The sequence below is a fragment of the Epithele typhae genome (assembly GCF_022376455.1).
Source record: "Epithele typhae strain CBS 203.58 chromosome Unknown BXZ73scaffold_52, whole genome shotgun sequence".
NCBI lineage: Eukaryota > Fungi > Basidiomycota > Agaricomycetes > Polyporales > Epitheliaceae > Epithele > Epithele typhae.
Window position 1 is genome coordinate 143,156 of NW_025954243.1, and position 26,177 is coordinate 169,332.

The following is a 26,177-nucleotide window of genomic DNA, read 5'->3' on the forward strand; positions in this document are numbered from 1 at the left end:
GGCAAGTTTCCGGGGTCCTGGGCGAGCACTTTCCGGAGTTGATATCCAAAACTTTCGTTCTCGCCACCCCTTGTGGTGGCGGGAGTCAAGTGGCAGTGAGGCTAGCCGGCGGAATGGCATGGCAAGTCCAGCCAGCCTCTTACCGTCATCCACCATCATCTAGTTCGTTCCGAGATCCCGCCTCTTCTTCTCTTCGACCTCAACCCCGTATCCGCCGTTTTCGACCTCCACGCTCCTCAACAAACAAACTTGTCTACACTCAGACATGTATACTGGAATGCCCAGCGTTGACAACACCTCAAGATGAATTCAAGGCAGGAGCGGCAAGGATGGACCTGGATGGAGGTCGTGCAGAGCCGGTGGACGTGTCGGTCGACGAACTGGAGATGAGATCTGCGTGTAATCTGTTCGTATGTATCCATGCGCCGAATCTACCACCTTCCTCTACCATCCGCCTCCCATGGGAACCACTGGCCCATCCCCGTGGCATGCTGCTCCAAGCTAGCTCATCGACTCGACATCTCACCGGCGACGACGCTAGCGGGCCAACACAATAATAACTGTTCAGTCAGTTTTCCCGTGACCGCAGTGAGGCTCTCTCGAATCTCCGGCATTGACCCCTCCACCATTTCGTTCTTCGTAGTTTCTTGCCAGATCACACGCGGATCTCTAGGGACATACTCCTTGAATCCATGAGTCTCCGGATTCACACCTCCGAGGTACTCTGTGCAGAAGGCGGGCACATGACGCAGGGCATGCGTGCCCCGCTGCGGGTGCCATAAATACGCGATATCTTCTGAGAAGGGACGAAGCTGTTACTTCTCTGCGTGGCAGGCGTGGGGAGAGCGTGATCTGAGTACGTACCACTCCACCCCTTTCCCCCGCCTCCCATTCGCGCGCGGGGGGTCCATATAGCTCCCCCCAGCATCCATCTCTCTGCTCATCTGCTCATCCAGTTGCACCGAGCGATGCCCTCTCCGCGTTTCTCTGTAATCCAGGCGCTTGCAGCCGTCGCGCTCGGGCTCCACGCGGCCCAGGCTGCGCTGTTCGTGAGCCCGACGAGCGAAGTGCTCAGCAAGTCCTACGATGTCATCGTTGTTGGCGGTGAGTCGCCTCGCCTTTTGATCTCATCTCCTTTTGTTGCTTAGCGATATATGCGCGTGTAGCTGGCGCGGCAGGGGCGGTGATGGCGAACCGCCTCACTGAAGATCCGGACACGACCGTTCTGCTCATCGAGGCAGGCTCAGAGTGAGTGCTGATCTATGCTCTACGCTTTCACGTGCCCATCGAGCGCAAACATACGCACAGCGACTTCATGAACTTGAACATCTCGGTACCTGGATTCGCCTCCAGGCTCACTGGGTCACAGTTTGTGAGTGCAGTTCCGAATGTGCTTCCCATACCTGCGGTGTCTAACTACGGTTTTTGTTCCAGGACTGGAACTTTACCACGACCCCACAAGAAGGCCTGAACAACCGGGCAATCCAATACCCTCGCGGCTTCGTCCTCGGCGGCTCCACTGCGATCAGTACGTTCTTTTGCTTACGTTCGATTATCGCTCATGTCTGAATGTTCAGACCTCATGGCCTTCTGCCGCGGGACCAAGGACGACTTCGGCAGGATCGCAAACGTTACTGGAGACAGTGGATGGGAGTGGGAGAATCTTCTACCCTTCGTGCTGAAGGTCGACAACATAACGGCCCCAGCGGACGGGCATAACACGACTGGGCAATACAATCCGGCGGTCCACCGCCATGGTGAGCGTTCTTTTCCCTGAACGATGGAGATGGGTAGCTGCTGATCTTGGTTTAGGAGTTGTGGACATTAGCGTCCCGGGGATGTTCCTGGAGCCCATCGACTCCATTGCTCTGAACACCTCTGCTGAACTCCCAGACGAATTCCCTTTCAACCTTGACTACAACTCCGGTGACACAATTGGCTTCAGTAAGATGCTCTTCTGCGGGCATCCAATGCACTATCTGACGAGCTCTAGGTTGGGCTCAATGGACTGTATGCGTTTCGGAATGCTCGGTGAGACGCATCCCTAACCTGGACCACAGATCCACGACGGCGTACGCGTCACTTCAGCGTCCTCGTATCTTGCCCAAGCTTCCAGCCGTACTAACCTCGACATCCTCGTCAATACTCGTGTGACGAAAATACTGCCAGTTGGCTCCTGTGCTGACACTCCAGATATGCGGACAGTCGAGTTTGCTCAATCTGCAGATGGTGGGTGAGTCTCGTAGCATGCGTACTGGAAGCCAGCTAACACAACGTCAGGTCCGACTTACAACCTCACTGCGTCAAAGGAGGTGATTTTGTCTGCGGGGTCTATCAAGACTCCTCACATCCGTGAGCATGCAGGCTCCTTATCTGAATATTCGCGCTCACGGCCATTATACAGTCATGTTATCTGGCATTGGTGATGCAACGCACCTTTCTGACAAGGGTATCACTCCTATTGTCAACCTCACTGCTGTAGGCAGAAATCTCCAGGTTCGAGATGTTTCCTTCACCTGCAACGACATCATCGCTTACAGTCCCTGAATCAAGGACCACGTCTTCCTCCCTAATTCGTGGAATGTCACTGCCAACTTCACTCTCGACGACCTTCATCGGAGCGCCAACCTGACCGCGGAGCAGCTTCAGCTCTGGATGACGAACGGAACAGGCTTTTTGGGACTTCCGCCTTCTGATCAGTTCATGTGGCTGCGTGCAAATGACTCGATTTTCACCGACATCGATGCGGAGGACCCAAGCGCGGGTCCTACCTCCGCTCACTTCGAGATCATCATCAGTGTACGTATCTCTCCATAACGCACGCTCATTCCGGCTAAAACTGACTCCATACTTAGGACAATTTCGTGTCGAAGCGCGTTGCCCTCCCGTCAACAGGCCGCTTCCTCTCCCTCATCACGAACGTCATCTCCCCTTCGTCCCGTAGGTCCCTGTCCCCAGCGCTTCCCTTTCACGCGCTCATCTCCCCAACGCCCGCAGGCGGCAACATCACCCTGAACACGACCGACCCGTTCGACGCCCCCCTCATCAACCCCGCACTGCTCTCGACGGACGTCGACCGCGCGATCATGCGCGCCGCGATCGCCGCCGTGCGCCGGTTCGCCGCCGCGCCCGCGTTCGCCGGCTACCTCGTCGGCGAGTTCGGCGCGTTCGGCGCGGCGCGGAGCGCGGACGAGATCGACGCATACGCGGCGGACAACGCGGACACGGTCGACCACCCCGTCGGGACCGTCGCGCTGGGGAGCGCGCTCGAGCGCGACTTCCGCGTCAAGGGCACGAGGGGGCTGAGGGTCGTCGACGCGAGCACGTTCGTGAGTGTCTCTTCCGAGTTCTGTCGGTGAGGCTGGCAGCAGCTGATTTTGGTTTGGGGCGGAACAGCCGTTCGTCCCGTCGGCGCATACACAGGGGCCGACGTACATAGTCGCGGAGCGCGCGGCGTCGCTGGTTAAGGCGGGGTTAAGGCGGGCTTGAAGTAGTAGGGAGGTTCATACGGGTGTTGCTATCTTGGTTTATTGACGCGTTCGACGGAAGTACTTTGGGCTTGGTCCATCCTTGATCGTCATGTTGCTCGCCTCTCTCACACCATTTGGAAGCTTGAGCGAAGATTGTGCAACGAGTACAAGGAAAGGGCAATCCCGTCTCTCCGACTCATCGAGCGGCACCTCTCGGCGAGCCCATTGGTGTTACTATATATGGCAATGTAGTTGTAATCAATAAGACTGCGACCGCCTCCTCCACGTCCAGGCTGACGTGGACGAGCTTGTCGGACGGGTAGTTACGGGGCAGCGAGCGAACCTGCGCCCATGAACGAGAGCTCATCCAGCTTACGGAGTCCGCCGACCAGGCAGGTGCCATCGACGCCGATAAGCCACTCGAGATCTTGCAGGTGGATGGTTGAGATCTGGAGAGGACGGATTTGCGACGATATTTCTAGAGACGACCAACAGCATAAACGACGGGCAATGCAGGCAGCCTGCCTGGAGGAAATGTGGATGAAAGTTGGTAGAAAGCATACCTTTCGTACGGGTGGGCGCCTATGCTTCTGATAGGGTCATTGTTTAACTGTTTGTGCACATTTCGTGTCGGTCGAAAGTTAAACTGTCCGCGCGTCCTGATGCCGCGTGATGCACGACGCGCGTATCCACCTTACGCAGCTCATGACTCGCGCGTCCCCGGTTCACACGATACACAACACACAAACGGGATGCGTGCGCGTCATGCACTGTTGCACATGTCCCGCGCGATGCACAGCGCACGTGCGCGTCCCCGCCTCACGCGGCTCACGACTCGCGTGACCTCGGTCTGCACAACGTCGCGCAAAAGACAAAGACGTGCGCACAGTTTACCTTTCGACTGGGACGAAATGCGGCTGACAGTTAAACAATCGATCTATCAGAAACACAGGCGCCCAGCTGGACGAAAGGCATGCTTTCTACCAATTTTCGTCCGCATTTCCTCCATGCAGGCAGCCTGCATTGCCCGTCGTGATACCCAGGCACGGTCCTTGTGCCTCCCCCTCTTGGATTGGGTCTCCATTAACCAATCCGGATCTATCGCAATGGGGCGTTGTTGAGGGAACAAGGAGTGTCCGCCGAACGGGTAAGAGTGGCGAATTCAGCGCTGAAGCATCAATCTATGCGATAACGACGACGCCATGTACAGATATGTCCAAGGAAGAAAGGACGACGAGGTAGAGGGTCCATGGAGGCCTGACACGGACGAATACAATCTTATCTAATCTAGTCACCAGCCGTCGTTCGAAGATCTGGCCGCACGCAAAAAAGACAACGTAAATAATGATCATGTCCTGTTCGAGCAGCTACTAACACATGCGCCTCACGATGTTTTCTTTGTGTCCTAAAGTTAACACAAGACCGAGCCATCGCCACGGATCGAGATTCAGCCACCACCGTCCGACTTCCGAGCGTCCACTTGCAGGTGCACTCCGCCCTCAATTCTCCGGTGGCACAGGGTAGCGACACTTTTCCACAAAGAAACCTGGTGCAAGGCTTGTCAGACCGCTGCCATACGACGCACATGCTGAAGTATTCTTACCTTTCAGGCTCCTCTCGGGATCGAAGTCAGCGCCCTCGATGATCCTCCGCGCCCGCTCTCCATCCTCCCTCAACATCTCGCCGAGTTCGCGTTTCCTCCCGACTTCCGGATCTTCGACCCACCACCACCGGTCGTCCCGCGGGCACTGCCGCCTAAATCCCTCCACCTTCTCGACGTACTGCGCGTCCACCCGCGCGTCCTCCTCGCCCACGACGCCCTTCGAGGTCCCGGAGTCGTGCCACCCCGCCGCCGTCACGAGCGTGGCGTGTCCCCCGGGGAAGCACGGGCCGACGCGGACGACGCGGAGGGAGGGGAGCTCCTGCGCGACGTACGCGGGCACGTACGGCAGGCTCCAGAGGCGGTTCAGCTCCCGGCCTTGCGCCGCGCGCACGGCGGCGAGCTCGGGGTGCTGGACCCACGTGCCGCACACGCGGACGTCGGACTCGAAGTGGAGGCCGAGGTAGACGAGCGGGAGGGACTTGAGCGCCGGGAGGAGCTGTCTCTACGTGGCGGAACGTGCGTCAGTGCGCGGGGGGCGCGGGGCGTGGCGGGGGGGCTCACCGTGATGTTCGAGACGAGGTGGCTGTTGAGGTTGATGGTGAGGTGGAGAGAGCGCAGCTGCGGCGCGGCGATGAGCGCCGAGTACAAGGTGAAGGTGTCGAACGGCTTGGGACAATCCATCGTGAACTCGAGCCCCGTCGGCCGGAAGACGGAGAGAAGGGAGACGAGGCGGAGAAGGGTGTATTCGTCCGTTATCTTGTCCCGGTGTCCGAGAACCAGCCGTTCGACGCGACCGACAGTGCCCGGGCCACCCGATTGAAGGCGGAGGGGATAGTACGTCGTCAGTTGGCGTATGGTGGGCCACGGACCTTGAAGGCTGGCGCATATTGGGTCGGGGATCGGGTCCGAAACTCGCAGGAAGAGCGTGTCGAGGTTCGGGAAGAAGGGAATGATGCCGGCGGCCACGCCCGGAGATGGGCAATACAGGTGGAAATGACGAACCGAGGGCATTCCGACGTCCCGGGGCAGTTCGGAAGTGTCCCACTGTTTGCCCTCTATCGCAAGCTTGAGAGTGTGGACAGATGAGAGGGATGTGAGTACGGAATGCACGCGGTGAACGCAGGCCTTGGCTATAAGCGCATCCAGTCGTGGGATTGGCAGCCGGAACGACAAAGAGACTTTGGCGAGCTTGGGACTCGCAAGGAACCGAGATAGGAACGAGGTCGCAGACACGCCAAGGCTCGTGAGCGAGATGTCCTCGAGGGCGGGGATTTGGCCAACTGCATCGGAGAACTTTTCGAGCCAATCGTAAGAGAACTGCCTCACGTCGGTGTCGATGCTGAGGACGTTGGGGGCGTGCTCGAGAATCTGGATGAGGGACATCACCATATGCTTGACCTGGTCTCCGTTGTTGGGCGAGAAAGATATGTGCCGGAGAGTGTTGGCGCGGAAGGAATATGACATGGGACCGCGTCCTAGCATGTACCGAAGGAGATCTGCGGCGATATGCTCGGCGGGGAGGATGGCTCTCGGCGAGATGGTGATCCGGGTGTGTACATGGGATATGGCGGCGCGGTAAGCGGCTTTGCAGGCGCAGGACAGGGCGAGGGCGTGCTTGGGATCGAGAAAGGAGGCGATGGCGTGCAAAACGTCCTCATTGAGGGACACGGTGCCTTGTGACGGTGGAAAAGACACCGGGGCCGAGCTTCCGGGCGAACTGTAGAGGGAGTGGGGGATCGACATGGGGAACGGTGTTGGGTGAAAGAGGCTTGTGGTGGCGGGTAGACAGAGGGTGGACTGTGTGGGCGGGCGCAAAACCGCCCACGTTTAAAGCGTCTCGAATGATGGGGGACAGGCTGCAGCACAAAACAACTCCATTCTAGAGAAGCCGATGACAAGGCCAGTGCGTAGGCGGAACAACAAGACCCTCACTGAGACAATAGTACGCCCCCCAGCCTTCTTCTTTCCATTCATACAGCTCTGGGATGTGAGATAACCCGCATACAAGCAGGGAGGGGGAGGATGCGCAGCCTGGACGAGGAGGATCATCGAGTGGCGGTCAAGACGAGACTGGGGAGCGTTTGGCGCCCATCCGAGCACCATCTGTGGGCAGATCTTATCTTATCTCTCCCGCCATAGAGTCCCAACGACGTTCAAGTTCAGCTCTTGTTGGGTACTGCTGTCAGACGTACACATTTAAGATACAGATATTTTCCCGCACGTTGGCCACGATCCGCCCGAGTCCGTACACACGCACTGATTCCGTTCGAATCCTCCGGCTCCTCGTATGTATGGAACAGAGTTGGTCAGAATCGGTACGGTTCGATCCAGGGCGCCGGTGCTACAGCTCGCTACAGTCGTTCTCGCCAACAAAGCTGACGGCGACGTGCTCAACCAGAGTCCAGACGTCCAGAACTGGATCGTCCCCCAGAGAGGGGCCCTGTGCTCCATTGTACACATTCAAGGCTCATACCGGCAGCGATCCAAATATATGTCTGAAGAGGTCGGATCAAGTCAGCGTCCAGAACAGGCTCCACATCCGATGTACTCACCGGCCAGGTCCGCGTCGCCGTTTTCCACCAGTTTCTGCGCTTGCTCCCCGTACTCGCGCCAAATCTCCACCAAGCTCCGCTCCGCCCCTGTCCCATCGACCCGCCACCACCGCGTGTTCCGTTCACCGGCGTGCTGCTTCCTCCACCCATCCAGCTCTCGAAGCAACAGCTCCGAGTCCTTGGCGTCGTTGAACGCTTCTGCGGGTTGCGCCGCCATCCCCTTGATGCCCAGAACGCGCATCTCCGTGAGCGCGGGAAGCAGGTTCGCGGGGAGCGCATCCAACGCTTCTACACGCTTCAGCTCTATGTAGGGCTCGAGCGAGCCACGCCTGCGGCGCCCGTCCGACGGGTTCACGGGGCGAGCGCTGGCATCGATGAACAGGCAGTGCAGCGGGAGCCGCGCCAGCGCCGCCGGCAGCGTTTCCCGCGAGACTCGCACCAGGGAGATGGGGTCTATGAGCTCCGCGTCAGACGGGCTCACTGCCAGGACCTCCCAGTCGTCCGCTCCGACGCTGCGCAGGGTGAGCGAGCGCAGGCGCGGGAGCCTCCGCGCGGCCGCGATCCACATCCGGCCGTCGAGATCCGTGTCCGGGCTCTGGTAGCCCGCGTGCACTGGGAGGGTGAGAGCGCGCGGCTGGAGCGCGGCGAGGAGGCGCGCGAGGCGGCGCGACGTGTCGGCGTCGACGGCGGTGGCGCCGTCGCGGGTGAACTCCCAATCTCCACCGAGCTCGAGGCACGGGACGGGGCTCGCGCGGCGCTCGAGCAGCTCGACGAGGATATCCTGCAGCTGTTCGTCGTGGAGCAGGACGACGAGCCCGCCGAATCTCGTTCCGTGGCGGATGTCCACGGTGAAGCTGGAGACCTTGCCGGTGGGCCATCTCGGCCGGGTCTGATCCGTGTGGCCTTGCATGTGCTTTCTTTCGTGGCTTGGGGAGAGCTCGATCGTTTCGAGGTTAGGGCAGAGGTAGAGGATGTCCGTGGCGGCGATGGAGACCGCCTTAAGGGCGATATGCCGGATGGACGGGAGTGATGATGTCAGAATAGCATCAAGAGTGCCCAATTCCGGAGTGAAGTTATACAAGGTGAGGATGACGAGCTTGGGGAATGATTTGAGCGCCGATAGCAGAGGAGCGAAATCGTGATGGCAGACCACATCATACCCGAGACTGAGGTTGACGAGGTTAGGCGAGGGGATGGACTGGATCATCGGAAGTACGTCGTCGAGGAAGATTGGATAATAATCAAGTGCTCGTAGATCCTTCATTTGAGTGAGAGCGTGGATGATCGATGGGCATTCCGTCCAGCCTTTCTGAGTCGCGGCGGAAAGACTCAGCTTGCGGAGGCTCTTGATAGTCCTGAGGATCTCGCCCAAGGCCCTTATGTCTTCGTCTTTATTTGACATCAGGGAGATGCCGAGATCTCCCAAGTAGGCTGCGCAGGAAGAACCAGGCCGACAGATCGCCTCAGCCAGCCGAGATACCTTGTGTTGTTCCAGGTGGGATATCTCCACACTACAATTTGGACAGGAGAGCGCGTACATGAACTTGCAGGTACGAGCGAGTTGTACTGCGTCGTGGCCTGGAAGATAGGAGAGGATGGCAAGGAGGATGTCTTCGTTCAGCCGATGGATGATGGAAGTAGACATCGTGGCCACTGGAAGTTCAAATGAATCAGGGATCAATTCGCGAACACAAGGTACCGTACTGAGACGCACCGGTACGTATTCTCGCCCAGCAGATACGGCAGATACGGGACTGGGAGGCGCGCTTAGTTCAGGTTTACTTAGTCGAAGGAAGAAGGCAAGAGGGGCTTATAGGAGCCCGTGGCTTCATACTGTCTGGGAGAGGGGCCCCGTCGCGGCGCGTAGGCTCGCCCGGGCCACCCGCTCGCGCGCGCTAGGGTCTACCGCGGACACGTCAGAGCCCGGACGGCGCATGGATGGTTACGGTGGCATTAGATTCTGGTGACGTCGGAGCACAGTGGGAAGAGGAGGAGATGGTGTGAAGAATCGAGCAGTGGACGAAGAGAGCCGTAGAGGCGAAAGGACGCCGGATGACGGACAGGGTGTCGGATAGGACGACGATGGTGGATAGGATGATAGAATGAATTTTGACCTCGAATGACACGGCGGCATAGTACTGTACAATGCGTGGGAACGTAGTATACATGACTAAGCATACTGGTCGTGCCTCGGATGAGGGCGTACACCGGAACACTAGAAACCAACAGATAGGTGATTATCTCATGGGTCGACGGTCACGGAGCGTTAGCTCGAGGTATGCACCTCGCGGACGTCTGGACCGCCATCGATTCAACATGTGTAAAAGTGTTTAAATATACAGTTCAGGAAGCCACACACTGCACGGCGTGGCCTCTAGTGCGAACGACGCCGGGAGCGGGCCGCGTCGAACGCCTTCGTGGCGCGCTCCGAGTGCTCCCCCTTTACCCCAAATTTACCCCCTCACGTAACGGCACTTCTCCGAGTAGATTTCTATAGGAAAGCAAGTCAGCCGCGGGACGCCGACGCGTCGCCGCCGCCGTCTTCGCCGCGCTCGACGCGCCACCACTGCGTGGACCGCAAGCCCCCCAACTTGCGCCACTCGTCCGACACGCCCACGACGCGCAGTGTGGGGATCGCCGCGGCGAGCTTCCCGGGGAACGCGGCGAGCGCGCGGAGGCGTGGGTGCTCCGACCCGTCCCCCGGCCGCTGATAGAACAAGTCTGAGTCCATCTCGAGCTCGAGATGGACGCAGACGAACGGGAGTAGGGCGAGCTCGGCCTCGAGCGCTTCCTGGCGGGTGAGCATGCGGCGCGCTCGAAGCAGACGGCGCGCAACGTACCGGGGGCGTCCATATCCGCGGCCACCCTCCGTCCTCGGTACCGCCGCCGCCGAGCGAGTCTACGAAGAGCACGAGCGCGCGCAGGTGCGGCGCGACCGCGGCGACCTCTTGCCAGAGACTTCCCATGGGGCCAGACGGCTCGGCGCCCGACATCGCCGCTATTTCCAGGCGGAGGGAGTGCGGCTTGAGCACGTCGAGAACGCGCGTGAGTCGCGACGTGCCTTCGCCCTTCCTGAGCGAAATACCGTCTTCCGTGAAATTCCATAGCATGGCGAATCGAACGTGTGCCGCGCGCAAGGCTCGTTGTTCCAGCAACGAGACTATGGTGTCTCTGTCCTGCATGCGCAGAACCGTGAGAGAGAGTCGAGGGATTGGCGAGGGGCGCCATCTCTGTAGGGATCGGCGAGGGTCCCTTTGGCTAGTGTAGTCGACACCAAGGTCCAGGGAAGCGAGGTTCGGACAGAGGTAAATGAGATCTGTCGCAGGTTCGGTGACCCTGTCGAGGGTGAGCTGCTGGATGGAGGCGAATGGCGGGTGGCTAGTGATGTCGACCGCGCTGGTAATCTTGAGGACCTCTATAATGAGAGTATACAAGCGAGGGAAGGATCTAATGACGGATATGAGGGAGGGGAGGACGACGGGAGCGCCTTTATGGCCTAGACTGAGGCTTGTGAGATTGGGAGAGGGGATGCTTTGGATCGTCGGCAACATTTTGTCATCGACACAATGGCAAGAGAGCTTCCGGAGCTCGCCCAGCCTTGAGAGAGCTCTAGAAAAACGCGGGTCGTCAGAGAGGAGGGATAGATAGGCTATATTGAGGGAACGGATGTTTTTGGTTGCGAACAAGATATCGGAGACCTGAGGTGCGTTGTTGTGGACATAGATCACTATCTCACGAACATAATGAGCATTGGTGTAGATATTCTCATGAGACCGGGAGATGAAGAAAGCCCATGTTGTCGAAACGGCTTTCCAAATCCCTGGAGAGGAAAGCGTGTGGAAGTGTTTGCAGGTGAGCGACAAGGCACAGAGGTCTCGCTGCTGGAGGTAGGAAAGGATGATGAGGAGAATATCGTCGTTGAGAATATCGATCGCTGAGAGTGCCATGACTTGGTCCTGCACAGGGATAGATGAGCATGTTGGCATAAGTAATGCCTGCCAGATCGCACTTACCTTGGAGTGTAGAAACGTGAGGTCGAACTCGGAATCCGGAGCCTTTACCTGCTGCTCAAGGAGAACCCTCGTTATCACATATGCACTTGAGCTGTTTCTGGATGGTGGATGCCTCGCGTGCGACACCTGGGCACGAATCCGAGCACACTGTGAACTGGAGGATGTGGAAAGAGTCATCGCGGTCCCCGGATCTGCCGCAGTCAGCCTGACCGCGCTCCGACCACGGGCCCGGTAACCGCGGAGGCCGGGGCTCCGAGTCCGATTCGGCCGGCGCCAGTCAGCCACCCATGCTCTCTTCCTCCGTCCTCCTCCTCGAATCCCCGGCTGCGCACCCGATCCCTCAGACCCTCGCACTTCCCCACGCGCGTCTCGATTTCAAGAACGTGCATTTCTGCCAAGCATCTCCGCAAGTCTCGCACGATCTTGGACGCCCAGAACCTTGCAACAGCTCGCCGATGCAAATTGACGAAGTGTGGTATGGGAGGACAGCGTTCGTCGTGGGCACTGTGTGACCTGGTGCGCTGAGAAATGGCGGTCTCATTTCATACTGAGTGAGTTATTTCCCTGGGATAACCCTGTTCCCTGGTCGCCCCCGCCGTATACCTGTGGTTTCCATTTGACCGTCCGTTTCCATTTCCATGAGCCTCAGGCCATCGTTGGCGTCAACTTTGCACTGCTCATATCGCCCAGGACCCGTGCGACATGGCGTTAAGTGGTTTCCCGGGTGGATCCGTAGATCAACATGGAGACGGCCTCTCCGCGGTGCACGCGATGCCAATACATGCGTCGCTGGACAGGTCAGGTGCGTCTTGGTCTGGGTTTGCTTTTGTGAGGAACAAATACTGATGGACCTATTCGTGCAGCATCTATGTGCCTCGAATTTGCATGCAAGTGCCAGCCATTGCCGCGCGGAATCGTCCCCGGCCGGTCTTCCGAAGCGGAACGCATCGACGCTATGTTTACCACACAACGCGGCACGTCAGCGGGAGGCGCAGGGTACTGCTGCATGCTGGGTCACTGTAAGGTGCACACCATCCGGTTAGTCCTGCTTCCCGTCTTCAGGCGCTCAATGGTTCTGCTTCTGGCCGGCTGCGATATGACGAGCGTCCTCTCGCGAGGCTCCCGGTCGGTGACTCGGCGAACGCTGTCTTTCAGAGTTTGTACCGCCCCGAAGAAGACCTCGGTCCTTCCAGTCTACGCCCCTTAAGCATCCCGATTCCCGAAGCTCCTGAATCGTATCAGTGCCTTCACGCCGCCGTTGCATCTCCGACAAAACCCGATTTCGGTGCGGCGAACTGTCAGGCGAGTCATAGTGCGCACAGCTGTATCCAGGGTTCTTGCGATGAGTGCGCAGTGCCACTTCACCAACAGGCGCCCCGTGGAGTCAAACCCGGACCTCAGGTGGACGCCTGGGCACACCTAATCGTCGTTCGTGAGTCTGAGGTCGATATAAGATCGTCGCCTCGCCCACCACTCGCCACAACTACGCATACCCCTTCAACCGCATCGGCACCTCTCCGCGCATCTTCCTCCTGCTTCTGCGCCCACCATTCCGGTCCACATCCCTCTCGCAACCACCGCCCAGACCCAGACCACCTCCGCAATGCCCGCAACCATCACCCAGACTTCCTTCCCATCCTCTCCGTCCCTCGCATCGCTCGCGAGCACCTCCACCGCCGTCTCCACCACCCCACTTCGCCGCGGCTCAAAACCGAAGGACTACGAGTTCGCGTTCGGCACCCTCCAATCGCAGTACGGCCTCGCGTCCCCGACGCCCTCCCCTCCCACGCCGTGCCGCTCAAAATCCCCCTCGTGGCTGAAGCGCGCGCTCGGTGCGCCGTCGCAGTCGAGCCCCGCGCGCAAATCGAAGCCCGCGCCGCCACCGATGACGGAGGAGGAGCGGAGGAAGGACGTGGCGCGGCGGGCGCGCGAGGCCGAGTTCGCGAAGTTCACGGCTAAGTACGGGTTCAGCGGCGGGGCGTGAGGTCGCGGTCGAGGTGCTCTTCTCGGACATGTTTTGGCGTTACTTCACCCTCACCTTTACTTTACTCTCGTCGCAGCACTTAATAACGCTCGCGCTCCTACTATGGTTTGTTGGACACTGTCGATCAAAATCCAGGGTGGCAGTCGGCGACATTGCGACGACTCTGTAATATTAGTAAATAGATGGCCGGCTTACAGCACGCCGCACGCTGCTGCGTTTTCAAGTACCGCCTCCTATCGTTGTCTTGGGACCAAAGTTTCGTCGCGCCCACCTTCCCCCCGAGAGCCTCGCGAGACCATCCGGTATCCCCTCCATATCGCCCTTGAGCACCTCGGCCTGGTTCGGCACCAACGTCCCATCCGCGAGCGATCCCCCAACGTGCGCGAGAGCCCGCACGCGGGGCTCTGCCGTCTTCGGAGTGACGAACGAGCCCGCGGCGCGCTAGACGACAGTCCCCTCACGTCCGGTCTCCCGCATTCGCGCGGCGACAGCGGGGTTCCGAACGTCTTCGCGGCCCGCTCGGCGTGCTCCCCGCTTACCTCGGCACGTAACGGCACTTCTCCGAGTAGATGTCTACAGGAAAACAAGTCAGCCGCTGCATAAGATGAGAGCTCAAGTCATCTCCTCACCGTCAAGATCGGACATGCAAAACGCCTCGTTCTGCACGAGCCGCAGCGCCCGCTCCCCGTCCTCGCGCCAGAGCTCGACCAGCCACCGCGACGCGCCGTCGCCGCGCTCGACGCGCCACCACCGCGTGGACCGCACGCTCCGCTCCTGGCGCCACCCGTCCGACACGCCCACGACGCGCAGTGTGGGGATCGCCGCGGCGAGCCTCCCGGAGAACGCGGCGAGCGCGCGGAGGCGTTGGCGGTCCGCGTCTCCCTTCGGCTCGAGCGGTTCTGGATCCGCCTTGAGATGGACGCAGACGAGCGGGAGGCGCGCGAGCTCCGCCGCGAGCGCGTTCTGGCGGGTGGAGAATATCGGGTGAGCATGGGGCGCGCTCGAATCGGACGGAGCGCGACGTACCGGGGGCGACCACATCCGCGGCCCCTCGTGCTCGGTATTGTCGTAGGATGAGTCCACATCGAGCACGAGCGCGCGCAGGTGCGGCGCGGCTGCGGCGACCTCTTTCCAGAGCGTTCCCGTGCGATCAGACAGATTGGCGGTCCACATCGCTGACATTTCCAGGTGGAGGGAGTGCGGTTTGAGTACGTCGAGGATGCGCGTGAGTCGCGACGTGGCTTCGCCCTTCGTGAGCGAAATACCGTCTTCCGTGAACTTCCACAGCATGGCGAATCGAACGTGTGCCGCGCGCAAGGCCCGTCGCTCCAGCAACGAGACAATGGGGTCTTTGGCCTGCGTGCGCGGAACCGTGAGGGTGAGTCGAGGGATCGGCGAAGGGCGCCATCTCGGTCGGGATTGGTGAGGGTCCCCTTCGCGAAGATATTCGACACTGAGTTTCAGGAAGATGAGGTTGGGGCAGAGATAGATGATGTCTGTCACAGGTCCGGTGACTCCGTTGAGGGTGAGCTGCCGGATGGAGGTGAAAGGCGGGTAGCTGGTGATGTCGATGGCAGTGGTCGGCTTCAGGAACTCCAGCTTTAGATCATGCAGGCGAGGGAAGGATCTGACGACGGAGATGATGGAGGGGAGGTCGACGCAAGCGTTTGTGTCGCTTTCGTAGGCTAGACTGAGGCTTGTGAGATTGGAAGAGGGGATGCTTTGGATCGTCGGCAGCATTTTGTCCTCGATCCAGTTGCAAGAGAGTGTCCGGAGCTCGCGCAGTTCTGCGAGAGCGATAGAAAGACGCGGGTCGTCATAGTGGAGAGACATATGGGTTATTTTGAGTGAACGGATGTTCTTGGTTGCGAACAGGACATCGGGAAGCGTAGGTGGCTTGTCGAAGTTGGGATGGATCACTATCTCACGGACATGATGAGCGTTCGTGCCGAGATTACCATGCCACCAGGATACGAAGAAGGCCCGATCTATCGGAAGAACTGTCCAGAGTCTTGGAGAGGAAACCATATGGAAGTGTTTGCAGGTGAGCGAAGAGGCGCAGAGATCTCGCTTCTCGAGATAGGAGAGGATGATGAGCAGAACATCGTCGTTGAGACGATCTATGGGAGTTTCCATGGCTGGGATGTGGAATGGGATAAATTAGCACGTTTTCGTGAGTGATATCCACAAGGTAGCACTTGCCCTGGAGTGGAGAGTACTCGGAATCGGGGGCATTTACCTGCTGCAAGAAGGAGAATATTCGTCAGCACATATACGCACAAGAGCGTTATCTGGATGGTCTGTTACCTGTGTACTCCGCACGTCGTGGTGGTATGTGACGAAGCGGAAACAGGAGGCTGCCTGCTCCGGCTTATCAGCGCCAAGGGCGATATTGATTAGATTAGATATTGCCCCCTGAGTAGCCGCGCGAGCTCGCTCGTCGTGCTTGAGAGGGAGAGGACGAAGGGCTCTGCTCAACTACATGGTGCATCCTTCCTGGAATCACTGTGGAACAGGCCTCGCACATTGAATGCAGTAGAGGACACGTATCTTATCAACTTCGGTGAATGGCTACAAACAGTCTTGTCGTACAGGAACACCATGCCTATACTCACCCTGTGGGTGCCGGTGAAGCCTGCCTCACATCCTCGTCGGACACGGCCCGCCTCCATACCCGTACTTCAACATCAACTGCGCGAACTGGCCCTTGTAGCCTGTGTTTTCGCCGCGCGCGCTCCAAATTGCGCTTCGCCTCCTTCGTCCGCCCCTCCTCTGAACGTGCACCGTGCTGCACGTACTGCCCGTCCGTTGCAGCCCCCCACCCGTGCCGACATCTTCGTCCACGCCTGAGCCTCGCGAGGCGTTCGTGTACGCGCCCGCCCCCGATGGCGTCGCACGTTTTCTCGGTCTCGAGGCCTTCGCGTTGACTCTGCGCGCGGGCGCCGGAGACCCGCTGCCCAAGCGGCCCCGGTCTGACGCCTTTGGCGCGCTGTGCGCGGCGTTGGTGTCCCCAGGCTTCGAGGCGCTGCGTCAAGTGGAATTCGCAGTTAACGTGGCTAGAAGTCCACGCACCATGCGAGATGCGTCGTGACCCGAGGCAGTGGAGGACGGTGGGGTGCGTACATGGAGATGGTGAACCTGGCGTTGGAGGGGCTCCGGGAAGAACGGGCGATCAGGACGTCGGCGAAATCCGTCGGTGCAGACGTGTCGAGCGCATGGCAATCAAGGAAGTTTTTCCCAGCTCTATTACCGGGAATGAGCAAATGCGCAAGAGAGCGATTGTCAAGGACGTACGCGGGCTTTCGAAAATCCGGGTCATGTTTCAAGTCCAGACGGGGTGAGGGGCGGGTCTCGGAAGGATAGTTTTCTGGGCCCTACTAGAGAGCTTGTGTATGTATCCGGCTGTATGCGCGAGAGATGGAGGGGAACGTACCGATGAGGAACTGGGTGCGCTGTCACTGTATAGACTATCGCATAGCACAATGGCGCACATCTGCAGCTTCAAGATATTGCAGATGGTCTGGCCATGGTAACGGCCCGGCGGGCTCGAACCTGTCAATGGCTGGAGAATATGCGCCAAACGAATGGCTGATAAGGGTCATGGAGGGTGCAAGACAGGGAGCCATCGACGGCGGGAGAGAGAGAGCGATGACAAGAAGAAGACAAGGCGTGGTGCCAATCGAGCTCAGCGAGAGAGCTCTGGCGGGTGGCCGATCGCGAGGCGGTGAACAAGTTGCGGTCGTGGATGGGACTTCGACAAGGCGAAGAGGGGAGCTGGGCCACTCCGGCCGTCTCGGACTTTGTTGTTTGGTGCTGCTTGCTCGCGCCACCCATCCGCTGGCGCCGCAGTGCCATCCATCGCGTCGACCGAGTTCCTCGACGCAGATTCGACGTCTGCCGTTGCCATGAACCCGTCGGTGGCCGGCTTTGGGAGTATCCTTGGACCTTTTGTATGCTCGGCCACGTCTTGTCTTCCCGCTTTGCAGCGCCTTGTCTCGCTCGCCCGCCTTGTCTCGTGCCATTCCTCGCTCCACACCTGTGAAGACTGGCAAAACATGTTTTGGAAAACACTGAAAGATGCCTCAACCTGCGTAGTGGCACGTACTCACTCGCTTTCGGCCCGCCAGCGCTGACGCCACGCCGACCTTGGGAGCCAGGCTGCGTCGGGCTGGTCAGACGCGCGCCCACCCCGCCCACGAAACACGTCGAGGACGCCATGCTCGCTGTCGAGGACGACTCGGAAGCCGTCTTGGATTCTGTTACCTCGCGCTTTAACGCACCTGCACGTATACGACCCCCTGCGCCTCAAGGTCGATCGCAGCAATGGCACGGTGTATCTCGACACGGTTATGTCCGTCAGCACGCTGACTGCTGCTCCAAGACGAGGCGCTGCCACCCCCCGCGCACGTCCCGAGCCGTACCCAACGCAAGCCCCCACGCCCCGGTCCCGCGGTCTCGCTCCGAGCCGCGCTGTGGGTGACCACTGACGAACGCTCTTCCGTCTGTGCTCGCTTATCGCTCACGCTTGCATTTTACTTCAAATTCCCACGGCTTTCCCTCGCCACAATACTTACATGTCTACGCCCGAGGTGCCAGCGTCATCCTAACCTCTGCTCTGACATCAACTTGAAGTTGCCTCTTCCCTGCAGATCGGACCATTTCCTAGAGCTCGCCGTGACACTCGCCGAGTCCCGACCGCGCGCGGCACTGCGCGGCACCACGCGTTCTCACGCGTTCCGCCTCGTGCATGGGACGACGGCGGAAGACGGAGTGTGCCAGGGGCTGAGATCGAGATCTGAGACACAACGTCGTTTTTGAGCATCGTTTTTGGCTTGGCTGCGGTTTAGACCGGGCCAGTCTCAGAGTAATTATAAGTGTGGTACTCGAACTCCCGCCTTCGCTCATCGAGCTTGAAAATTGTGCCGCGCGGATACTCCTCCGCCGTATGCGTGACTTCAAACATGGGGTTTTTATGCGTTGAGCTGCCGTGATCAGGGCACAAATGAAACTTTTCACTTTGCGAGCCTTGGCCCTTGGGCTGCATGAGTGAGACTCGGGAAAGAGATCTAGCGGTGGGTTTCACAAGTGTGATGGCAGCAGTACTATTTGGCGCTGCCGACGAGTCTCGGCAGATATAAAGAGGGCAGAGGGCACCCTTCTCTCGTGGACCACGAAGACGAAGGCTACTCTCCGGCCGGCCTGAAGAGGCTGCCCACTCCTACGAGCAAAAAGTGCGTGTTCTTTGTCGCACGCTGACTTACTTATATAATCCCTCCCCTTCTATCAGCCTACACACCACAGGCCCACCGCGACTTCGCTCGCCGCCTGCTTATATCAACACTATCGTCCCCCTGTCGATCTCTCTGGCTGGTTGCTCTTCTCTTCTGCACGCTATGTCCCACGTTCAACTCGCCAGCATTGGCGTTGCTCTCGTAAGTCCCCTCAGTACGGGGTATCAACCAGTCCGTTGATTCGCAGTTCCACATAGATAGTCCATCAGCTGTTCAGACGGTACGACAGCGTATCCCTCGGTATCGATGTCTCCCTTTTGTTGCTCCCGCCGGTGTCCCTCGTCAACGCCATCGTGGTCACCTCTCCTTCGCTCACGCTCGCGCGTGCATCCATCCTCGTCCTTCCTACCTACGTTGCATCGCTCGTTCTCTCGACGCTAATCTACCGCCTCTCGCCCTTCCACCCACTCGCGCAATATCCCGGACCTCTGGGATGCAAACTTTCCAAGTTCTGGATGGCCACCATCGCTGCTGTAGGCCGCCAGCACCTGTACGTCCAGAACCTACACGAACGCTACGCATCGGACATCGTGCGCATCGGTCAGTCCATCACTCCTGCACTGCCCGCGCGCGCCCGGCTAACCGAGGCTCGCACATCGCAGGTCCCAACGAGCTTTCGATCCGCGACCCAGCTGCCGTGCCTGCGATTCTGGGCTCGTCCGGGCTGAATCGGAAAGGCCCTCGTAAGTCGCCGCGCGCTCGATCAGGAAGAAGTGCTCACCACACCTCGACAACCGCGCAGACATGAAAGGCATCCACCTGAAAGCGGAACCGCTCACCATGATCGCGATCCAAGACGCGGACGAGCATGTGCAGCGTCGGCGCTCGTGGCAGCGCGGGCTCTCCCAGGCGGCGCTGAAAGACTACGAGGTGATGGTCTCCCGGCGGGCTCGGATGCTCGTCGATCGCCTGGGCGAGTTTAAGGGCACAGAAATCTGCATCGACGAGTGGTTCGAACGCTTCTCGTGAGTGTCCTACGCATCTGATGTCGTCGACAGCTTCTGACGCGCATGCAGGTGCGATTACATGTCAGATATGGTGTGAGTGCCCGTGTATGCACCTCTCCGTGCTTGTCTCGCTCACGAGGTTCCCCAGGTTCGGTGGCGGCTCGGAGCTACTGAGCGGAACGGACAAGAACAACTTCTTCGCTATCCTCACCGCGGCGACAACGTGAATACTCTCGCAGACAATCGACCCGCGTGCTGAATTCGACACAGGCCTGCGGCGTTCCTCTCGCACGTACCCTGGCTGGGCGTGTACTTGGGACACATCCCGGTGCTCGTCAAGCCTCTGCGCACACTGCACGTGAACTGCTCCGCGCTCACCAAGCAGCGCGTGCACCGCGGCGCCGCCACGCCTGATCTCTTCCACTACCTCGTGCGTCCCGTCGCTCGTCTCCCACACACGCATATCCTGACACATCGGTACTGTCGCACGTGGCGCATATTTGGCAGAACCACGACGATAACCCGTCACGCCCTCCGCCCGCGCACGAGCACCTTATTGAAGATGGCATCCTCGCGATGGTCGCAGGCTCGGACACCGTAGCCTCTGCGCTCACCTCGCTCTTCGCCTGCCTCCTCGCGCACCCGGCCGTCTATGCGCGCCTGCAGGCCGAGGTCGACGTACACTACCCGCGCGAAACGGATGCGACGGCGACGCGCGCGCACCGCGACATGCCGTACCTCGGCGCGGTGATGTGAGTGCCTCACGTAACGACTCCTTAAGCGGTACGACGTTGACGAGCGGGCAGAAACGAGGCGCTGCGCCTGTTCCCGCCGGTCCCGAGCTGCACGCAGCGCCAGACGGCCCCGGGAGGCCCTGGGTTCACTGTGGGAGACAAGTGCGTGCCCGTTGAGCGAGCGTATTTGCGCGCGCTGATCCCCCCGACTCGTCATCAGGTACATACCCCCCGGGACGTCCCTCTGGGTGCACGTCTGGTCGATGCACCGCGACGCGCGCAGCTTCTCCGAGCCGACGCGCTTCTGGCCAGAGCGCTGGCTGGTGGACGCGCGCGACGCGAAGGCGGGCGGGTTCGCGCACGACGAGGCCGCGTTCCACCCGTTCTCGTACGGGCCGCTGAACTGCGTCGGGAAGGCGCTCGGGCTGCAGGAGATCCGGACGGTGGTGTGCGCGGTGCTGCAGCGGTTCGCGGTCCGACGGGCGGCGGGCGGCGAGGGCGCGGAAGGGGCGGAGCGGTGGATGGCGGCGTACGAGGGGGCGTACCGGGACCACTTTGTGAGCGTGCGGGGGAAGGTGCGGGTCGTGCTGGAGGCGCGGTGAGTCTCGCACTGCGACTGGGGTACGAAAAATCAGCACCCGCCGTCTCACGACTGCTTGTTTAAAGTCCGTGCGGTGCGTTCTTCGATGATACGTTGAATAAGGGTCGCTTCATGATCAGATCAGGGTATGTTTTACTGGGTGGTTGACAAGCTTCAGGAAGCCGATTTTGACCGAGACTGCGACTGCCGCTTGGGTGAGGGGTGCGAGGGTGCGAACGCGGGGGTGGTGGAGACCGCGGTGGAAGTGCTCGCGACGGATCCGACGTAGGAGGGCAAGGACGAGATTGAGGTCGTCGTGGGCGTGGCGGTGTGGTTGATAGTATTTTTCGGAATGGTGGAAGGGCGTGAGGGTGTTGAGGCTATGAACACTCGAGCGCGGTTTGAGGAAGAGGACCGGGAGGCGCGCCAGCTTCATACGACTATGCGCTTTCTCGAGTGCTGTGCATGTGAGCCTACGTTCACTGACGAACACAAAGAGATGGTGTTGGCGATACGCCATGGTTCGCAGCGATGGTACGGCGAGAATGTGAACTGCGGAAGCGCAGCATGGCTCAGCTGCGCACGAATAAATCGGAGGATGCCTCGCGCGTGACACTTGCGCACTAGCGCTAGCCACTATGAGATCCATGGGAGGACTATATGTAAGGCTCCACGCACGTCCACGCTCCGACCTCCGAGGGCCGGGTAGCCGCGGGACCCAGGTTTTTGCCGTCATCCACCATCATAGGCTACCGCCGTCGTCCCTTCCTCGCTCGCTCTCTCCCTTGTTCAGGCCTAACTTGCTCTCTCCACCGCCATTCTCGTGTATTATCTCTCTGTCCTCCGCAGGAATCGACGAGAGTATGGTTTCCTGCACCTTTCCTCCCTGCAAGATCGACTGCAAGATCTCGGTATGAATGGACAGGCGGGCTGGGACGGACTTACGGAGGATATACGGGGTGCATACAGGGTGCGCGTGTGAAGTCTGGGTGGGCCTGACTCGCAGTCGCGCAGCATGTGTACGTGTCGTGCTTTGTATCCTTCCAGCGACCATCAGTCTCCAACCTGGCCCCCATCCCCACCTTCACACATGCCTCCACTCTTACTGTCACTCAATGAAGACGTTCTCTTCCTCATTTTCTCCCTATTGAAAGCACCGGAGGCCCTCGTTGTGGCGTGCTGCTCCAAGGCTGCCTACCGCCTCGCTATTTCTCAAGTCTTTTTCGACATCCACGTGAAAGGCAGGAGTCCTCCGATTGAAGATCAACCCTGGTCGGCCAAGATCTGCTCGCTGCTACTCAGCTGTGAGCCAGTGTCCCAGGTCCCTCGGGTTTACTACCTCCGTCGATTTTCCCTTTCTTTCGCGCCCTTACCACAGGAATTTGCTCCACTCTTCACGGATTTCCTCTTTAAAGCGGTCAATCCCCAGTTCCTTCTCATTCACCGCGCCGAGAGGTTCATCCAACGAGATTCCCGGTTCGGCGAGGCCATCGGCGCGTTGTCCAGACTCGAGGAACTCGCTCTGGTCGGCATGAAGGCCGTCGCGACCACCTCTCTCCCGGTCATGCTGCTCAGCCAAAGGCTTACCGATCTTCACCTCGAGTTCGGTCAGGACGATTTAGATCTCGACTTCGTCATCTGCACACTTGTCTCCCTCCCACTCTTGGACGTTCTCCACCTTTCCCTTCCCCAGTCCTTCTCTGAATTTGAGAGCACTTCGAAGGACTTGAAATTGCCACAGGTCCATCGCCTCCATCTTTCCTGCCCTCCATCGGCATACTACGCGGTCACTGCTCGTTTCTCCGCCCTCGTCGCCTTAGATGCGGACCTTTATTTCTGGTGCGATGGGCCAGTCACTGGGCCGGCGGCTGGCAGCGGCTGGCCTGCGCTCCGGAAATTGACTTATGTCAACCCTCCCCCGCATGTCCGGGTGAACTCTGCTGGGCACATGCAGAACATCCGAGATTTTCTCGTCGGACCCTCGAGCTCTGTGCCCAAATTTACCCCCGTCCTCCACGCCGTACGCCCGATCGTGGTTGAATTCGAGACTAGCGCCTACAGGTTGCTAGACCATCCGTCGTTCTGGCCGGACCTGTGTCGCGCAGCGCCTCAGCTGCGCTCTCTTCGTGTCACGATCCATCCCGTAGCCGACGAGTTGCACTGCATGCTTCCGTTCGTGGTGAGCATCCCGCGGTCTTCCGGCGGTCTTGCGACTGATAGCCCCGGCATGCACAGGCACCGATGCTCGACGCCCTCTCATCCATATCTCTTCTCCACCTGTCGCTCTTGCTACCCTTCCCTCCGAGGCTCTCCCCCAGCGGCATGCACATCGTAACGTCCGTACGCAAAATGGAGTTGCGCCGACTCAACGCTCTACGCGCGCTCCCGAGGCTCGTCATCACGAACGCACTTCCGAGCCTACTTGTCCTCCACATCGGCCCCTACACGCCTCGGCTGTTCACCCTCAGCGAGGTGATACTCAACTTATCGCATGGGGCTCAAATCCGGCCAAAAGTGTTGGAAGCGTTGGAGGCGGAGGAGCGGGGTATTACGGATGCGTGCCCCGAGCTGGAGCAGCTGCGGAAACTGAAGCGCGAGATGCGAGTCCGTGACGAACGGTGGTGGTGGGTCGGGGAGGGCGGCGGCGGCGGCCGGACGTTGGACGAGATGTGGAGAGAAGACGGCGAACGCGCGTGCGAAATCTGCGGCTCGTCTTTCGATGCGACCACGAGCCTTGAAGGTGAGTGGTGTTTTGAGCCTCTGGAATGCGTGCGTCGCTGAGCACACTCCTCAGGATTCTTCACCGAAAAGCGTCGCTATCAGTGGTAGATATGAGTCATCATAGACGCCAATTCTGAGTTTGGCTTGGAGGAGTGGAGGAGTGAGCAGGGAGGGCGAGATACCGACAGCGTAGTTGCAGAGGAAGGTCGCGATTGAAACGGCGGTAACGCGCTCGTGCTCAACGCTCATCACGGCACGTAACGACACTTCTCCGAGTAGATGTCTACAGAAACACAAGTTAGCCGGGGGGATGTAACCAGAGATCAAGCCATCTGCTCACCGTCAAGATCGGACATGCAAAACGCCTCGCTCTGCACGAGCCGCAGCGCCCGCTCCCCATCTTCGCGCCAGAGCTCGACCAGCCACCGCGACGCGCCATCGCCATCGCCGCGCTCGACGCGCCACCACCGCGTGGATCGCACGCCCTGCTCATGACGACACCCATCCGATACGCCGACCACGCGCAGTGTAGGAATGGCCGCGGCGAGCTTCCCGGGAAACACGGCGAGCGCGTGAAGACGTTGGCGGTCCGAGTCCCCCGACTTCCAGTCAGACAATTCTGGGTCCGCCTTGAGATGGACGCAGACGAGCGGGAGCCGGGCGAGTTCCGCCACCAGCGCATTCTGGCGTGTGCGGGATACTCGGTGAGCGAGGGACGTGCTCGAATGAGGAGCGCGACGTACCGGGGGCATCCATCTCCCGGGCCTCTCGTTCTCGGTATCGTCGTCGTTGAACGAAGCCACACGGAGCACGAGCGCACGCAGGTGCGGCGCGGCTGCGGCGACCTCTTGCCAGAGAGTTCCCGTGCAATCAGACAGCTTCGCTGAGCCCCACGTCGCTAATACCTCCAAGTAGAGGGAGCGCGGCTTGAGCGCGGCGAGAACGCGCGGGAGTCGGGACGCGGGTTCGCCCTTCGTGAACGAGATGCCGTCCTGCGTGAACCCCCAGAGCATGGAAAGTCGAACGTGTGTCGCGTGCAAGTCCCGTTGTTCCAGCAACGAGACCATGGAGTCTCTGGCCTCCATGCGCGAATCCGCGAGGGTGAGTTGAGGGAGCGGCGAGGGGCGCCATCTCGGTCGGGATTCGTTGGGGTCTTCTTTGCGCAGATGGTCGAAGCCAAGTTTGAGCAAGGTCACGTTGGGACAGAGATAAACGAGATCTGTCGCAGGTTCTGTGACTCTGTTGAGGGTGAGCTGCCGGATGGAGGTGAAAGGCGGGTAGCTGGCGATGTCGACAGAGGTGGTCGGTTTGAGGAACCCTAGAATGAGAGTATATAGGCGAGGGAAGGATCTGATGGCGGAGATGAGGGAGGGGATGTGTGCGCAGAAGTTTGTTCGGCCTTCATATCCTAGACTGAGGCTTGTGAGATTGGGAGAGGGGATGTTTTGGATCGTCGGCAGCATTTTGTCCTCGACCCAGTTGCAAGAGAGTGTCCGGAGCTCGCGCAGTTCTGCGAGAGCAATAGAGAGACGCGGTTCGCCAGAGATGAGAGTCAGATAGGATATCTCGAGGGAACGGATGTTCTTGGTTGCGAACAAGACATCGGGGAGCGTAGATGGCTGGTCGCTGACATGGATCGCAACCTCACGAACATAACGAGCGTTGGTGCCGATATTCTCATGCCACCAGGACAAGGAGAGAACCCGGTTTGTCGAAAATACGGCCCAAATTCCTGGAAAGGCAATCATGTGGAAGTGTCTGCAGGTGAGCGACAAGGCGCAGAGATCTCGCTTCTCGAGATAGGAGAGGATGATGAGGAAAATATCGTCGTTGAGATGGTCAATGATGATTGCCATGGCGGGAATCTAGAAATGGATGGGTCAGCACGTTGAAATAGGCAAAACCCGCAAGATAGCACTTGCCCTGAACTTGCAGATCCGTCCCATCGAAGGGGGTTTAACAAGTGTGCGAGACGGTCGTACTCGGAATCAGGAGCATGTGCTTGCTGCCAAAAGAAGGACCCTCGTTATCACATGTGCCCATCAACTTTTTTTGAATGGTATATTACCTGTGGACTCCGTACGTCGCATCAGGAAACGTGGGAGTCTCCATCGTCTCCAGATGGCGCCAGATGGCTCGATGGAGCGATGGAGATGACCCCCCCATATCTGGAGACAGGCGTCTCCAGCCTGGCCGGGATGGAGACGCGTTCTCCAGCTGGAGACAGGCGTCTCTGCCCCGGCCGGGATGGAGACATGTCCTCCAGCTGGAGACTGCGGCTC

General features: G+C 59.5%; 9 protein-coding genes across 9 annotated transcripts; 4 read left to right on the forward strand and 5 right to left on the reverse strand.

Annotated features, from left to right (window-relative positions):
• Positions 1-968: 968 nt before the first annotated feature.
• Positions 969-3,489, forward strand: BXZ73DRAFT_91842 (alcohol oxidase; the record flags this gene model as incomplete). The annotated part of the gene is made up of 14 exons (XM_048026134.1): positions 969-1,104; positions 1,167-1,248; positions 1,309-1,372; positions 1,435-1,528; positions 1,578-1,757; positions 1,795-1,944; positions 1,994-2,010; positions 2,061-2,229; positions 2,281-2,352; positions 2,405-2,496; positions 2,554-2,799; positions 2,856-2,940; positions 2,998-3,329; positions 3,397-3,489. 14 exons carry the CDS (start codon positions 969-971, stop codon positions 3,487-3,489), a joined length of 1,812 nt encoding a protein of 603 aa, XP_047874667.1.
• A 1,480-nt stretch (positions 3,490-4,969) lies between these two features.
• BXZ73DRAFT_104511 (uncharacterized protein) lies at positions 4,970-6,816 on the reverse strand (the record flags this gene model as incomplete). The annotated part of the gene is made up of 3 exons (XM_048015914.1): positions 4,970-5,016; positions 5,074-5,575; positions 5,635-6,816. The coding sequence occupies 3 exons, from the start codon at positions 6,814-6,816 to the stop codon at positions 4,970-4,972; spliced, it is 1,731 nt and encodes a 576-aa protein (XP_047874668.1).
• A 717-nt stretch (positions 6,817-7,533) lies between these two features.
• On the reverse strand, positions 7,534-9,270 carry BXZ73DRAFT_104512 (uncharacterized protein; the record flags this gene model as incomplete). Its single annotated transcript, XM_048015915.1, has 2 exons — positions 7,534-7,568; positions 7,626-9,270. 2 exons carry the CDS (start codon positions 9,268-9,270, stop codon positions 7,534-7,536), a joined length of 1,680 nt encoding a protein of 559 aa, XP_047874669.1.
• An 861-nt stretch (positions 9,271-10,131) lies between these two features.
• BXZ73DRAFT_104513 (uncharacterized protein) lies at positions 10,132-11,815 on the reverse strand (the record flags this gene model as incomplete). The annotated part of the gene is made up of 3 exons (XM_048015916.1): positions 10,132-10,416; positions 10,466-11,581; positions 11,639-11,815. The coding sequence occupies 3 exons, from the start codon at positions 11,813-11,815 to the stop codon at positions 10,132-10,134; spliced, it is 1,578 nt and encodes a 525-aa protein (XP_047874670.1).
• A 1,426-nt stretch (positions 11,816-13,241) lies between these two features.
• BXZ73DRAFT_104514 (uncharacterized protein) lies at positions 13,242-13,622 on the forward strand (the record flags this gene model as incomplete). The annotated part of the gene is made up of 1 exon (XM_048015917.1): positions 13,242-13,622. One exon carries the CDS (start codon positions 13,242-13,244, stop codon positions 13,620-13,622), a length of 381 nt encoding a protein of 126 aa, XP_047874671.1.
• A 535-nt stretch (positions 13,623-14,157) lies between these two features.
• Positions 14,158-15,758, reverse strand: BXZ73DRAFT_104515 (uncharacterized protein; the record flags this gene model as incomplete). The annotated part of the gene is made up of 3 exons (XM_048015918.1): positions 14,158-14,195; positions 14,252-14,585; positions 14,649-15,758. The coding sequence occupies 3 exons, from the start codon at positions 15,756-15,758 to the stop codon at positions 14,158-14,160; spliced, it is 1,482 nt and encodes a 493-aa protein (XP_047874672.1).
• A 3,257-nt stretch (positions 15,759-19,015) lies between these two features.
• BXZ73DRAFT_91843 (high nitrogen upregulated cytochrome P450 monooxygenase 2) lies at positions 19,016-21,196 on the forward strand (the record flags this gene model as incomplete). Its single annotated transcript, XM_048026135.1, has 10 exons — positions 19,016-19,054; positions 19,111-19,453; positions 19,516-19,596; positions 19,656-19,878; positions 19,930-19,953; positions 20,009-20,083; positions 20,131-20,290; positions 20,368-20,612; positions 20,667-20,756; positions 20,815-21,196. 10 exons carry the CDS (start codon positions 19,016-19,018, stop codon positions 21,194-21,196), a joined length of 1,662 nt encoding a protein of 553 aa, XP_047874673.1.
• Positions 21,197-22,264: 1,068 nt separating this feature from the next.
• Positions 22,265-24,003, forward strand: BXZ73DRAFT_104517 (uncharacterized protein; the record flags this gene model as incomplete). Its single annotated transcript, XM_048015919.1, has 3 exons — positions 22,265-23,353; positions 23,410-23,914; positions 23,969-24,003. 3 exons carry the CDS (start codon positions 22,265-22,267, stop codon positions 24,001-24,003), a joined length of 1,629 nt encoding a protein of 542 aa, XP_047874674.1.
• A 140-nt stretch (positions 24,004-24,143) lies between these two features.
• BXZ73DRAFT_79999 (uncharacterized protein) lies at positions 24,144-25,751 on the reverse strand (the record flags this gene model as incomplete). The annotated part of the gene is made up of 3 exons (XM_048023199.1): positions 24,144-24,178; positions 24,236-24,578; positions 24,639-25,751. The coding sequence occupies 3 exons, from the start codon at positions 25,749-25,751 to the stop codon at positions 24,144-24,146; spliced, it is 1,491 nt and encodes a 496-aa protein (XP_047874675.1).
• Positions 25,752-26,177: the final 426 nt, after the last annotated feature.